The following is a 15,812-nucleotide window of genomic DNA, read 5'->3' as shown; positions in this document are numbered from 1 at the left end:
GCACATTTTCGGGCATTTTTGGGGTCGTTTCAACATGTACCTCACAATTTGTCAGTTCTCCTGCTCCTGTGTATTCTCATTCTCCTTTCGTGTTCCCACTTCATGTATAGGATCTGACTATGGCTCTGTTTGCTTCTCTAGATTCTTATCTCTCATTGTTGTTGGCTTCCATTCTTTCCTCTGCCCCTGTCCCTGTCCTCTCTTTATTGGTATTTCTTTTGGCTTGTAACAATAATGACCTACCTGTAAGCATTTTTGACAAAACAATGGTTTCCATTCTTACCATATTTGTTGCTCCAACACTCTCCCATTAGGGTCTCGAATCTTAATCATCTCGGGAAGAGGTCTAGCCACATTCATTTCGATCAATATTCTCGCAAATGATATTTGGCTTGCTTGTGTTGTACACTTATCATCATATAGTGGTTGTCCCAAACTACTTCGTATTTTGCTTAGTACCACATAATTCCAGCAGTTAAGGGGAAGATTAGGAAGTTTTATCCTTATCGGAATAGTGGTGAGGATTTCCTCTTCGAAGTTAAATTATGGGAGCCAAGGCTTCATTATAGCAGGCCTTTTGAGCAAAATAGTGAGGTCCTGCACACAACACCTTATCCCTTTCCTCTTCATTTGCAAATTTAACGACAAAGTATCCATTAGAATGATATAGCACTACTGGTTTAGCAGAGAAAGACCTCTGGGCTACAATAAACATTTCCATAGCTCCAATAGATGGTGTTGCTCCTACAACATATACAACCACCGAAGGTGCCCATTTCTTATCCTCTTTAGCTACATCTTCAAGCAAAATTTCTACTACCTTCTCCCCCTCAACAATTATTAGAGCTATATAATTTAAATTCATACCTCTCTCAGCCAGTCGATTTGTGGAAAACAAGTTCACCCAAGGCTTCTCAGGTGATACATCTGGAAGATTTAACTTCCTCTGTGCACCTCCTACAGTCTTGTCCAAGTTTCCTGTTCCATTGACCTCGATGGGGGTTTTATGGATACCCCCACCAGATCCTCGTTGTTGTGTTAGCTCCGGCCATTCTTCATCTCTTACTTGTTTCCCTTTGTCCAGACCTGAAACCACCACCGCCATATTATTGATTCCTTTTGGTGTGCTCAGCTGTATCTCACTCAGGAAAGTTGTGTTTGTTTTTCTTCCATTAGAACTAGTAGAGATTACATGCAGTATTTCCTCCGCTCGGTCTTTCTGCGCAGGTTTCCGTGGTCGTCCTCTACCCATTTCAGGCGAGGTGAAAGTTAGTGCACTCTAACGTGCGCCAGGCTCAGAGAGAGTGGAAGAAAATCTTTATTAAAGCAAATATAATACTTCTTAATGAAAATATTAACATGTGTATATGTGTAACTAATGAATAACAACACATTTACTAACCAAATACACTTGAGAATGTATATTAATGTGTTTTTGTGGAACATAAATAAAGTATATTAATTATTTATTGTTATTTGAAAGTTCTTAAATATACTTTTAAAGTATGAGAAATTCTTTATATTTATCATTTATTAATAGCTGGCCACCTTTTTTTCAAGTTTAATAATTGGGTTATTATTTTCTTAATGAAAATATCAGATGTAACATTGTAACTAATGAATAACAACGCATTTTCTAACCAAATAGGCAAATACACTCGAGAATGTATATCAATGTGTTTTTTTGAACATAAATAAAGTATATTAACTATTTATTGTTATTTGAAAATTCTTAAAAATACTTTTAAAGTATGAGAAATTCCTTATATTTATCATTTATTAATAGTTGATCACCTTTATTCCATGTTTAATAATTGAGTTATTATTTTCTTAATGAAAAATATTAACATATACACTCGAGAATGTATATTATTGTGTTTTTTTGGAACATAAATAAAGTATATTAATTATTTATTTTTATTTGAAAGTCTTTAAAATACTTTTAAAGTATAAGAAATTTCTTATATTTATCATTTATTAATAGTTGACCATCTTTATTCTAGGTTTAATAATTGGGTTATTATTTTCTTAATTAAAATATTAACATGTATATAACTAATGAATAACAACACATTTACTAACCAGACACACTCGAGAATGTATATTAATGTATTTTTTTGGAACATGAATAAAGTATATCAATTATTTGTTATTATTTGAAGGTTCTTAAAAATACTTTTAAAGTATGAGAAATTCCTTATATTTATCATTTATTAATAATTGACCACCTTTACTCCAAGTTTAATAATTAGGTTATGATTTTGTTAATGAAAATATTAACATGTATATAACTAATGAATAACAACACATTTACTAACCAAATACACTCGAGAATGTATATCAATGTGTTTTTTTTGGAACATTAATAAAGTATATTAATTACTTATCGTTAATTGAAAATTCTTAAAAATAATTTTTAAAGTATGAAAAATTCCTTATATTAATCATTTATTAATAGTTTTTCTCAATCAATCTTATTTCACATAGAATTTTAATAGGAGATCAATACAGGTATATTTAGATCTAAACATATACTTTTATTAATAGAAAACATAATTCAATATATTTATGACAATGTAATATATTGTTAAGATTGTGGGATTATACCAACCAGGGTTGTGGTGGTGTAGGTCTCAGATTCGAGCCCCTTGGGTACGGAGTTGCCTTTGTTAGGAAGTGCTTTACGAATTATAATAATTTTTCAAATTCAATATACAATGTATTTACTATCGAAATTATAATTAATGACTTTTTTTATTAATTAAATCTTAGTCATTAAGTTTAACTTATCACGTGTGTCTTAAATCCAAACAAAAATTTAGAGAAACAAAAAAATAACATAAAGAGTGGTCGAGTCCAACTTGGACCAAGTTTTTGAGTGGCTAGGTTTTCTCCAATATGAAAGTATAATTTTCTTAAGTATCTACAAATTAAATTGATTTTTTTTTTATGATTAATCCCCTGACATTATCTTTGAAATGAGCTACAGAATATAAAAATATAATAAGCTTGCGAATGCTTTTTAAAGATCGATAAAACATTATCGTAAAGATTTTCTTTGCCTAAATTATTAATCTAATTAAAAATTCGGTATAATTTTTTAATCGTGGAACTTAATATATTTTTTACTAAATATTATATAAAATAATTATAATCAAGAAAATATACTAGTATCCATCGTGTTTTCTTGAATATATTCAAGAGAATCAGAGATTTCTCACAAAAGTCTGCCTAAACCGCTTAGGAATACCAATCCAAACTCGATGCCACTTTTATGGTCTTCACTGATATCAACCACATTCTTATTGAATGCTTTAATGCCACTTTTTCTTAATTTGAATTGACCCTCGAAGACAAATTATGCACATCACCAACAATCTTTCATGCTTAGCCACTGAATATCAAGTTTCGTTAAATCAACTCGTAAACAATCAAAATCCTCCCCATTAGCTGAAACTTTGATTTCCTATTTCTTATGGCATATTTGGTTCACAAGAAATGATAATCTCTTTAGCGCTAAAAAAAAAAAACTTCCAATTTCATGTATATGGTCTACTCAAAAAGCCACTGAATATCACTATTTAGCTAAGATGTCCACTCCTAAGATGCTCAAAATCTAATTACAACTCAAATTGATACCTAGCTACTAAATCAAATTATCATAAATCAATATTGATGGGACCTTTATAAATATGTCAGATAGTGAAGGCATATTGCGAATTTTTTAGAAACTCAGATGCATGGTCAATAGATATTAGGTTACTGGCATTTTTCATATATTATAATCACTGAAGGTGAATTAAAGAATCTATTTCCTTGTCTGTATTTTATGAACCTATCTTCACTTAAAGTGGAAAGTGATGCAAAAGAGGAAATCACTTTGTTGTCATAATCCAAACACAAAATATGCTAATATTTTATATGATTGCATGTGTGTCATGCTCCGATAACTCTGTGATTCAATCGTCACTCACATTTATAGGGAACAAAATCTTGTAGAGTATAGTCTAGCTAAACATGAAGCAAATAATGAAGCTTTGGCTATCATAACACTTTTTGATAGAGTCCATATTCTTTTGTGAAATCGATAGTCGAAGCAAATAAATCACACCACTTTTTGTCGACCAATATCTTTTTTGTAACTTACCAACAGTTAGTTTAACTAGTGAGGTATGTGGTGCATCTCACCCTACAATGTCAGTAACCTCATTTTGTACTTTTAGAATAGTTACCTCGGGGCCATATACTCTATGTAATAGTTTAATTTAATCAATGCATACAATTGATCTTTTTCTACCAAAATAAAAATAAAAATGATTGAATTTCTTTGTTTTAAAAATCTGTTTTTTCTTTTTTCCTTGCATTGCGTTCTTTCTTTTGCTCTTTGATGAGAATAACAACAATTGAGTGATAATTTATTTTTTTATTGAGTTGTTTTATATACTTCAGTTACACATAAAATAGATGTATACACTACACTATTCTTTTGTTGACATGTGTTAGGCGTCTCCCCCATATTTCTTGAAAAAGTAATTCGATTGATGAGATGAAAAAAGTGTTCGATTGATGAAATCTGATATGATCTCAATGAGATTGATATTTCATTTTTCCTCTTGAAATGTATTGATTTAATCCAATAAACAAGATCAAGCATGGTGCCATCAAAAGCAAAACCCTACGTGTCTTATAAAGAATCTTTTAAACATTGTTATAGAGCAATATAAATTCTTTAGCCAACAAGAATTTAGCTCAGATGTAGAATATACACTCAAAAAGTTTTTGACACTCGATTAAAGATTTAGCCAACAAGAATTTAGCTCAGATGGATTCATTAAAGATTTGATCTACTTTTCGAATTATATCTAACTCAATAGATGCCCAAAAAAAGAAGAAGCACACGAACAAGATATTCAATAACAACAAGAAGAAGAAAAATTGAATAGAGGAACTCTCAAGTATTTGACTATCTCAAATATATCGATATCAATGGCGACTCATCATTTCAATGTAACATTCTTATGACAAGTGAAAATTATATATATCGATAGTCATAATGGACCATACAAGAATGCATGTGACACGTGTCCAACAGACTTGCCACCTGTCATTTATCGGGACACACATCAATTATCTAGCCATGCATATGTGAGTATGTGACGTGCATGTCAAGTATGCGACACACGTACTAATCATGCATAGTGACACATTTCATGTTGACAAATTTTTAATATATAATTCGAATCACGTTTTTTACTACTTTATCATAATCATAAAATAATTACTTAAATCTTTCATTTTCTATTAAAGTTTATATTTATATATAATTATTGAACTCAATTTAATTATCATATGGGACATATCGAATCTTATACATTTATTATTACTTAAATAAATTAATTAGTAGAGTTGATACTGGAATTGACGGAATCGAAAATCATTACGTTTTCCCGAAGTTTCCTAAATTAGATAGTACTTCAAAAATAATAATTACTCTGAATGAAAGTCCTGCGAGTTCCATTAAAAGCACGTGAAAAAAATAGATATATTACTTATACCGCCAACTGCCAAGTGGCCAAATCCACGTGGCATTCTTTTTGTCTTTGTCTTCACAGGTCAATTTTCCCTACCAAATTTCCGATTTCATCCTCTATCGACCAAAGCAACTACTCCTTCGATCTACGCTCCTCCGATTGCTTCCATTTCACGTCGGACCTAGGGTTCCGATGATCTCATCCATAAGTTTTCAATGCCTTTGATTTTTGGCGTCTTCGAAGAATGACAAATTTTAGTGGAGCATTTTCCATTACTGAAGCTTCATCTCCCACCGAAGCAGGTCCGGCCCGAACCGGAACCGCCGGTCGAGATGACTTCATATTCCGGTTGTCCATCTCTGCAACTGCGTGCCATGGGTTCTGGCACGATGCGGCACTGGTATTACCATCGGTTTTGTTCGTACTGTACTTAGGGTTTCATGCTAGGAGCAACATTAAGAAGCTCAGTCACCGTCGGTCTTTTGTAATGATTGGATACTATGGACTACTGTGGTTTGCTGTTCTTTTAAACCTTGGTTGGTGCTTTCTTCAGGTACTTATTATTTTGCACTTCCATTAGCTCGACGGTATTTATTTCCATGTTATATCACACTTGATAATTCGTTCACTTCTTAGATATTTTATGATTTGTGTAGTAGTATTTGTATGTAGTTTCCAGATATGTGAATCTTATTTTTTCCTAAAAAGAGAGGCAAATTTATGTTGGAATTGAGACCTAAAGTTAGATCCCTCTCTAAGGCAATATTGTGAAAGTTGACATTGGTTGTCCTGCTGGTGCTATTAAGGAGAGCTGATGGAGAAGAGTCCTCCTTAAGCTGGGGGTCGTTAGCCCTAGTTATTGGTTGGCAGAGGGTGCTTGGGATGACTGGGTATTTCAAAATTAGAAAGAAAGAAGGTTTTCTTTTTTGATTACCAAAATCAAGCCACTTCGTGATTGTTACTATTTTGGGTAAATGAGCTAAACCATGGTTGTAACCGGACATATTTAATCGATTCTCATCCCAAAATAATGAGAAGTATTGTGGATTTGACTCTAGTTTCTGACTCATCAACTCATGTTGGTGCTACGACTTCCCCACTCAAGGGTGGGGAGTAGCAGTTGATGAATTTGGAATGAAGACCATGGTTTATCAGGCTTCCAATCTCAGTCAATGCATTAAAGTTCCATTGGGGTGGGAAGAGTTTCTAGGTAAATGTATTGGCGGAAGGATGCAAATACGTGCTGGAATAGTTAAGGTCCACTCTTACAGAAGAAAATGGTGCTATTGACTAGCTAGTAGCTAATAGAGTATTATTCACATGGTCTTTGCTGAAGATAGAGTTGAAAGGATAATTAGAGAATATGGATATCTGAAAAAACATGGTGATCGAACCCTAACTTAATCTAACCTTTGTGTTGTCTTCGTACTCCCTCTGAATTATATGACATACTTTCCATTTTAGTCAATCCCAAAAAGAATGACATATTTCCTTATTTGACAAACATTTAATGGCACTATCAATAATTTACCCATGTTGGGTTCCACTTATTTGGCAAGAAAGTCAACAAAGTTGTATTTTTCTATTTAAAAATTCATTTATTTTATGGTTAGTTTTGAAACATTGCAAAGTCTTCCCCTATTTTTTAAACTCCGTGCCTGGTCAAACTACATCACGTAAATTGGGTCCGAAGGAGTAATAAAAGACTCGAAACCAATATAAAATTCTCTGATTAGCATCATATGTTTCTGTAGTCATGATTTTTGAAATTATGGTACTGTCCTTAAACAAAATCCAGCAGAAAAGGAATTGTGCTTGATTAGTGTGGTCAATCTTTTCCTCGGTCTCTATGTTATGGAATGTGATTGAAAGTTTTCGTTTCTTGGGTGGTTATTTGGGCTTGTTTGTTGCAAAAATTGTTTAGAAGGGAAAGGGGCTTGTATCAGAGTTTGGAACGCGTCTTACCTTCTGTATCAATGCTGTTATGATCTACGTATTCCTAATACTATCGAAGTCGTAAACCATTATCTTTATGTACTGCTGTTCCTTGAAGTGTTATTGCATCATCCATCCAAATTTGCAAAGCAGGTATGGCAGTGCACTCCAGGGAAGCAGGTGGCTTGGAATCTTTTATCATTGTTTGCAACGTCTGCAATGCTATTTCTGGAGATTAGCATAGTGGCATTCTTACTTAAGGAGAATTATGCGAGCTGTTTGGAAACTTTAGCACGTACTTTCATGATTTCAGGCCTTTTTGTCGGCGTGGATTTACTGTTAAAGGTGAAGATTTCTTCATCTTGTTTCTTTCTGTCTTTTGACTAATAAAGCAGTTTACTTAGTGAATGCACTAACAAATTGCACGCAGTTACAGAGAACTTGTTATCCATCCAGAGCATAAACTATATCACAAAATTGCCCCCCTGTCTTCAACCAATTTAAGGAATCCATTAAACTAAGTTCGCCTATATCTGAAATCTACAGGAAAGAAACACCCAGTATTCAGCACCTGAAATGTGGTTTGATTTTATTAGTGTGTATTTTTTGGGTGAAACTTTGGCACAGAAGTGTATCTGTTCTCATTTCATATATTCACTTTCTTGCTACCATGTTCTCCTTTCTTCTATGTGTGCAGCGCCTACAACTGAATTTCTATGACTTTTCCTTCTGTACTGAAGCTTAGATGAAGCAAGTAATAAGTTTGATATTTGACTCAGTTTGCTTGAGCTGATTTTTTATTCAAGGTTCTGCACTGGCTGGAGAAATAGTGTAGTTCTGCATCAGCTGCCACCCTTGTTTTCATCTTTTAAGCTTAATTGAAAATAATGTGGAAACTCTCACAGTATTGGGTGTTGTAGTTTCCAGCTTTAAGTGAGAAGGCAAATTAAATAATACATGCTAAACACACATTCAAGGAGAAAGCTATTGTAGTTTAGAGAGAAGATTGTTGAGTCTGCTGTTCTTGTGTATCTTTTAAAACTTGATTGGTTGGTTTGAGTTTTTTATACTTGCTACCAGGATAGAAACATAGGATCAAGATCTTGTGCTTTTGCAAGCCATGCTAAATCTGTAATTGCATTTCATTGGAAACCTTTGGTGCTCCAGCGAGATATTAAAATTATTTATCTCAATGTGATGTGTTAAAACTCTTTGTTCAATTCCTTTGAATTTGAGGAAGGCCTTGTTTTGTCAGTTGCTGTAGAAGTTTCTCTTGTAACAAGAGAAATCAATCTTATCTTTATCCTATGAGTAGTCACATCCATCCAGGGACACAGGACTTTTTTAGTTCATCATGATTGACGAAGGTTGGATACAGTACTGCCAGACTGTTGTGCTTTTGGGACCTGGAACATGCTAGTGAAACTTACCGTACTAAATAATGCAGTTGCGAGAGAGAAAGGGTGAGACAAGTAACTCATGCGTGCCTGGCTTGGAAATTTGTCCAGATAACTTAGTATATTGTTTTCTAATAATCACTTGGGTATGTTCCCTAACCCGCAAGTACAAGGTGGAAACAAACAAGTACCATCCAAAAGATGTTGGAGATAGTTCTTCAATTTTACTAAGTTGGTGTTTTATGCCCCAGAGTAGTTGCTTTTTTTCCGGAATAATCAAATAAAGGTTAACCAATTAATTGTAGAAAGCGTATTTCTGATTTCTTTATGTGGAAACTCTTATGTGCCTTCCTCTGTCTTTTCATTTGATCAGGCAATTTTTATATTTGGATTTGGTGTTCCACTTTTCCTTGACATGGAAATAGCTGATAGGGGGAAGTGGGGTGTCTGGTGCACCAACAAGCTTTTTCTTACTGCAGCTTATGGCTACATATTGTTTGTGCATTTCTCAAAGTGGAGAGATAAGCTGCCTCGTAAGTTTGATTTTTTATTTCCCTACATAACCTCCATTTTCCTGGTCCATCTCTTCGTATTAGGTCTAACATACAGTGTTTTCCATTATATGCAGCACGTCCAGCCTTCTACAACTACGTCATCGTCATGTTTGTGACAACTGCTGTAATGTTATTTGCCTGTGGGCTTGCAGGCATTAGGGGCGGCTTTGGACTTTGGTATAGACAAGTTTGCTTCCGTTATATTACTCTTCCAAAATCAATAGTGTCTTTTCAACTCAATTGACATATGTGAATCGTTCAACTTTGCAGGTTGTATAATTTGACTGTAGTTTGTTATCACTCGCTTTATCTTCCATTTCTTTATGTGACATTCCTGGCTGATTTTTTCAAGGTAATCTACCCAAACTAGGTCTCCGACTAATTAGTTATTTGTTGGGCACAAATGCAAGCATTCTCTCATTTTTTTCGTCACAATTGCAGGAGGAAGATTGGCTTCTGGACAGCGCATACTACTCAGAGATGAAAGATGCAGGATTTTTTGATGCAGACTGGGAGTAAGCTTGTAAAACTGTAGACAAATAAGCAATTCCGACATGTAATTGTAAATAGTGACTGGCTGGTATTGTGAGAAACAAAACCAATAGTTATTCAAGTGATTGCATTGTCTAGCTTATTCGCTGGTTGAGATCACTGATCCACTTGGTGGAGAAAAGTACAAGAAAAGAACAACTAAAAGGTTATTGTAAAGATATGTTATTTTGAATAGCCCATGCTAGCTAAATATTTGGGTTAAACTTATTGTTCACTGCAGTATAATAATATCAAGGGCGTTATACAACGACGTCGGAGGATGATAACAATAGTGAAGTTGGATTTAACCGTCAGTCTTAATCACTAATCTGCAAAGAGACTGTTCCGACATGAGTAAGCAAATTTAGGCTAATGACATGTCCTGTGGTAACTGTGCTAAGGCATGCAAATTGCGTTCTATGGTTTAAATTCTGCTGCAACCATGGCGAAAAATGATTAAGCAGCACAAAGATGATGTTAAATTAGTACTCAACGTATATTTGTTTGCCAAGAATAACATACATCATTGTGACAATGAGTTCCAGACCTTTCTGTCCAACAAATCTATTACTCCGTTTAAGACCGGGAATTTGTTTGTGTACTTTGTTCCAATTTTATTTTTTAGGCAGCAACAGAAAAAGAAAAAAAGTAAGGGATGATTGCTGGAAATGTTCTTGGAAATTGAGCGGAAAGCTTTATATTGATTAGGGTGTGTATATAAGACTTTCAACAGTACCCCGATGCATATATACAACTGGATCTACATGACAGACAAATAAAGGATGCCGATCAACTACTCAAAAAAATTACAAAGCAATATCTCATTACAAATGTAGACATTACCACAACTTCTATAACTGGTTGGGAAAAAGAGAGCCTTTGTGCTATACAAAGTCAAATCCCGATTTGGGGAGCATTGCATTACAATCTGGAGTTGTTGTAGTTTCTTCCAGATTAAGCCAATCCTTCAATAGAGTGTTCTTGTTCAAACCCAATATAAGAATCCGATACTAGAATGAGCTTTATCCCCTGAAATAGAAACATCTCAACTTTTCAGTCTCAATGGAGAAGGTAATAACATTTATATGCACAGAACGAAAGGAACATGTTTTTTTCCCCTTCTTGGAGTGGGGTAGCTAGGAGGACTGAATCTCGACTCCAAGATAAGAAGACAAATATGTCATCCTCTATCTCCTAAAAGCTGATCTGTTATTAACTTCTCTTTTTAATTTTATTTTGTCTGTTTGTGTGTGTGTGTGCTGGGGGGAGAGTAGGTGTTTAATTTCTCAAAGACAATCATAAAAAGGAAATGACTGCTACTGGGACATTGATTCATCTAGAAGAGGGGGAAACACCAGCTCACTGGTGTACCAAATGCTATCAGGTTAACTTTAATACCAAATAAGTATATGTATATACAATATCATCAGATATCAACCTGGAAATTGGTCAGAGTGGATGGCAAACCCATGTGTGTCTGCAAACGACCAGAGAAAGACACTCTCTTCAGAGCATACAGTTCACTTATGGAAGTATTACAAAGGACTAACCACCAAGCTTCATCTTTTACCTGCAAAGAGCAAAATGTCAAGTGTTTGGCTTGCTCCAGATTACAAAACTAGCAGATGAAAATACCTTTGGATATCGTGGGATAAAAGCTTTTGCTGTTCTTCGCTGAGTATTTGCATCTTCCAATCTAATGTTCAAGGTGAAAATCTTTCCACCATTAGATTCCTTTGGCTGAATTTTAAGTCGAACTTGAATCCGAGGGAAATGCCGCATATCCTATCCAAAAAGTAGAATTACGCAAATCAGATCTCAATTAGTATACGTGTTACCAGAAGCATAGATTTTCTAGTACTTACCATGCACAGTACAAAAGTGGATTTTGACGATTAATATTAGCACATACAATGATAAAGAGTATCATTACAAGCTCTCCCTAGCATAAAATCAAGAGATCCTTCAGTTTCCAGAGAGGAAATGGGAGGGCCCAAAAAACATGGAACAAATACCCCGGGAATGATGTGAGAGGTAGGAAGGAAATTTTAGAACTCATAAAAAGTATGTACAAGAATTGGTCTTTCGACATCAAGCTGGGACAAGAAGTCGGGAATGCTACCTCAACAAGGTTCTGCTGAAGACAATCAATTCTGTTGAAGATATAATTAAGCAAATACAAATGCACTCTCTCTAACATCTTTAAGCTTTTAAATGAGATGGTCATATAATTTAACATGTCATCAGAGCAAACAAAGGTTTTGGGTTCGAGTCTCACTGTCACTCATTATCAAAAAAGGAAATCAACATGTATGACCCATAAAAAAGAATTAGGCCCACATTAGGGGAGCGTGTTGAAGTCATAAGTAAATAAAAGTGTACTCTCTAATAGATTAAGCTTTGTCAAAGAGATGATCATAAATTTAAGAATATCCCTCCATATGCTGGTACACATGCATTATGCAATAACTTTTTTAGAACAGAACCGTTCACACTAACCTTCTAACCGTGTGGAGTAACTTCTACTCATAGATGTTTGACGCTTGTTCAAAACAAACATTCTTAGGATGCAATATATCAACAAAAATTTCAGTGAGACAGGAGAGATGATTTATCCAAAACAGTCATCAACTACCAAAACTAATTAGAACACCTGATACAGTTTCGAGGCAGCTGAACTCCCAGTGATAGCCCGCAATGATTCTGAAGGGCAATCCAACAGCTGCTGGATACTAGCAATTCCTTTTTTATGCAATGAGTTGAGTAGATCATCAGTCATGCATGGTAACATCCAAAGAGGAGAGTCCCTATCAAACCACAAGCCCTGTAGATTAAACAAAGACAAATAATCAAATGATGCTCAAGGACAAAGTCCAGTTGCTAATGACCTAGTTTATAATAAAGGGTAAAATCTTGTAAGAATACCAAAAACTTGTTCAAAACCATCATTTGAAAGATATTCTAAATGATCAACCAATCAACCAACTAGCCTTAATCCCAAACTAGTTGGACCAGTGTAAATCATCTGCATCTTTTCATCTCTATTCGGGTCAATTATGTTTTAATACTAGAACAATTGTCTTCGAAAACAGAATAGTGGTTTTCAAATCACAAAGATATTCTAAATCTTAAACTTATTCCTATGCTGACAAATAAGTCTTTACCCGAATAAAATACTACTTGCAAACACTAAAAAACTTTGACTGCATAAACAGACAACCAACCGATGAGGGACTCTTTACACACCCCTCACGCCTAGGGATGGACATCAGTCTTATTGCCGAACTAGTTCTCCTTCTCCCATCTGATATTTTCATAACAGTTATAGCCTCAAAATAGGCAATGAATTACGGACAACTTTCTCCTTTGCCGGTAGCTACGAGAGCTAAGCTAATTCGTTTCTAGTTTTGTAGGAGGCCATAACATCCAAAATCAAGAGAATTTCCTAATCTTTGACTTTTAAGTGAGAATGGTCATAAATAGAGAGAGAAAAAAAGAATATGCTAAAGGTTTCCCGATTGAACTGCTAGTGCCTGGGTAATTTAATATAGAGGCCCAACATCGGAAATGACAATTGAGATGGGTCATGCTCTGATACCATATGGGAGAAGTAAAATCATGGGAAAAATAATACTCCCTCCATCCCATTTTATGTGAGATAGTTTGACTCGGCACGGAGTTTAAGAAAGAAGGGAAGATTTGAAAACTTGTGGTCCAAAATGAATGATAGAAATTTGTGTGGCTGTAAATCATTTCATTAAGGGTAAAATAAACATTTTATAGTTAAATTGTTACTTAATATAGAAATGTGTCATTCTTTTTGGGATTGACTAAAAAGGAAAGTAAGTCACATAAATTGGGACAGAGGGAGTATTGAATTAATGAAAGAACTAAATTACTACACTGAGCCGTATTTATATTACACTACAATCCTTTTCCATATATGACACTATGTACAATCCTATTCTAACATATCCAAGCGCCCAAGACTTGGGTTAGCTCCATTATATGCGGTTTTGACCTAATTGTGATGGTTGCTTGGTTCAAAACGACCTTCCTCAGGAATCTTCAGTCCTCCCAGTCCATTCTTGAATTTCAAGGATTTAACATCTAGAAGGACTCGAGATCTGAAACAAGGGTCACATGGCCCTCCCAGTGTCACGGGCCACTTTAACCTTGCTGGGTCCATTATTTTTCGCTAAAACATTATTTTAGGCCTGCCATATATCCAATTCACACCTTTCATAGTTACACATCCATATATTGGTGCATATGGAGGTTTAGCATGACATAGCAAAACCATTTCATGCAGCCTCTCATTTAATTTCCATATGTGCTACTTGCGCCCTTTGTTTGGTGTTATCATTATATAATCTTATCCAAATTTTTGTAGGACTATACATCCATCTTAATACCCTGATTTATATATTGTAACTGCACATCCATCTTAATATCTTCATTTCTACGATATTTATCTTGTTGAAATTGAACTTGGAGGACCAACATTCACTCCCATATATCATTACTAGTCTGACAACTGTTCTGTAGAAATTTACTTCTACATAGCATGAAGTGTGTTGGTTATGGAAAGTGTGTCAAGGAGCAGATTTTGGTGCATAATACTAACCACAAACAATTTCTAGATGAAGGTTGAAAAGCTGCTCTTTCTAGTTCAGATACTTCAGAACTTTCACTTCATCTAGATATAAGAATTAGTGATAAGCTGGATAACAAACATCTACATAGTGATAAACCTATTTTCCATGGTCAAGTAATTTGCAGAATGCAACAAAACAGAAACATGATATACATCCATAAAGACCACATCAGTAGATAGCTGGATGCTACTCTGATAGGATTTATTCTGAACAGGAAGTAAAGGAAAAAAATAACGGGAATATGTGATGTTGTGTTGCAACATAGCTCAACTCTATCTCTTTGTACGTTGGAATTGATGATAAAACGAACCAAAAAAAATTATAATATTCAACAATTTGGAATTTGATAGTTATTTTTCTTTACTCTCTCTCATTACGATGTGAATTTTTTATTTCTTTTTTTTGAAAAAGACATGTTTGTATTCTCACAAGGACATGCTTGGCAACCCCAAAATGAGAAAAGAAAATGATAGGAATAGAGAAATCCTACGGTAAAAAGGAAAAAAAGGAAGAATTGGAGGAAGGCGGATATAAGTATAACAATATATAAAAGAGTTGATAAAAGCAGTATAGTAGTCCATTTTACAGTGAATAGATAAAGGAAGCTTTGGAAGCAGTAGCAAGACCTGCATGACCATTTGCAACAGATGCATACAGGTAATGGTACTTGAGAGCCATCCACTGTTGGCACAAATATCTATCATAGCCTGGATAACACGTATACTTTGATCCAGCACAGACTTTAAGTCTGTGACATAATCGCTGATTGGCAACTCTGATTGGGAAAAATGAGCCTGCAAAAGTGAGATGTGTAAGGAAAGAGTAAAAGAGCAAAATATATTATAACCCCCAGGACCTAGTTCAAGTAGCAAAGTTGAGTCATACGTTCGAGCCCTGCGCCATGCGAACTAAGTTTGGTATTTAAGTGGAGAAGGGTAAAAGAGAGGGGGGGGGGGGGGGGTTATTATAAAATGTGATCAAATGAGTTGAATTTTATGCTATAATTTGGTAGACTATCCCATGTTGATTCTCCTTTTGACAGTGAGAGCACCTACAGTCAAATACAGATTAAAAATTTAAAGTATATGAATTTTTAACCATCAAAAGAAACATTGTATTTTAAAAAAAAAACATTGGGATTACTATACTATACTTCATCCCAATTAGATATTGCTTCATAACAGGAGGGGGGGGGGGGGGGTAGTT

At 34.7% G+C, this 15,812-nt stretch overlaps 2 protein-coding genes across 2 annotated transcripts in view; one reads left to right on the top strand and one right to left on the bottom strand.

Annotated features, from left to right (window-relative positions):
- The first annotated feature begins 5,599 nt into the window (after positions 1 to 5,599).
- LOC102605778 (transmembrane protein adipocyte-associated 1 homolog) lies at positions 5,600 to 10,153 on the top strand. Its single transcript, XM_006354692.2, has 6 exons — positions 5,600 to 6,084; positions 7,620 to 7,811; positions 9,237 to 9,396; positions 9,492 to 9,594; positions 9,688 to 9,769; positions 9,859 to 10,153. The coding sequence occupies exons 1-6, from the start codon at positions 5,776 to 5,778 to the stop codon at positions 9,934 to 9,936; spliced, it is 924 nt and encodes a 307-aa protein (XP_006354754.1). The 5' UTR covers positions 5,600 to 5,775; the 3' UTR covers positions 9,937 to 10,153.
- A 466-nt stretch (positions 10,154 to 10,619) lies between these two features.
- Positions 10,620 to 15,812, bottom strand: part of LOC102605438 (activating signal cointegrator 1 complex subunit 3) — a 34,380-nt gene continuing 29,187 nt past the window's right edge. Inside the window, exons 45-49 of the mRNA XM_006354691.1 lie at positions 15,233 to 15,400; positions 12,602 to 12,772; positions 11,584 to 11,733; positions 11,387 to 11,518; positions 10,620 to 10,977 (exon numbers count right to left, since the gene is read on the bottom strand). Coding sequence (XP_006354753.1) covers positions 10,903 to 10,977; positions 11,387 to 11,518; positions 11,584 to 11,733; positions 12,602 to 12,772; positions 15,233 to 15,400 — 696 coding nt within the window. The 3' untranslated portion in view covers positions 10,620 to 10,902. The remainder of the gene's footprint in view (positions 10,978 to 11,386; positions 11,519 to 11,583; positions 11,734 to 12,601; positions 12,773 to 15,232; positions 15,401 to 15,812) is intronic.

Source organism: Solanum tuberosum, unplaced genomic scaffold (assembly GCF_000226075.1).
Source record: "Solanum tuberosum cultivar DM 1-3 516 R44 unplaced genomic scaffold, SolTub_3.0 scf00180, whole genome shotgun sequence".
Lineage (NCBI taxonomy): Eukaryota > Viridiplantae > Streptophyta > Magnoliopsida > Solanales > Solanaceae > Solanum > Solanum tuberosum.
Note: the sequence above shows the minus strand (reverse complement) of the source record. Positions and strands in the feature narration are given on the sequence as shown.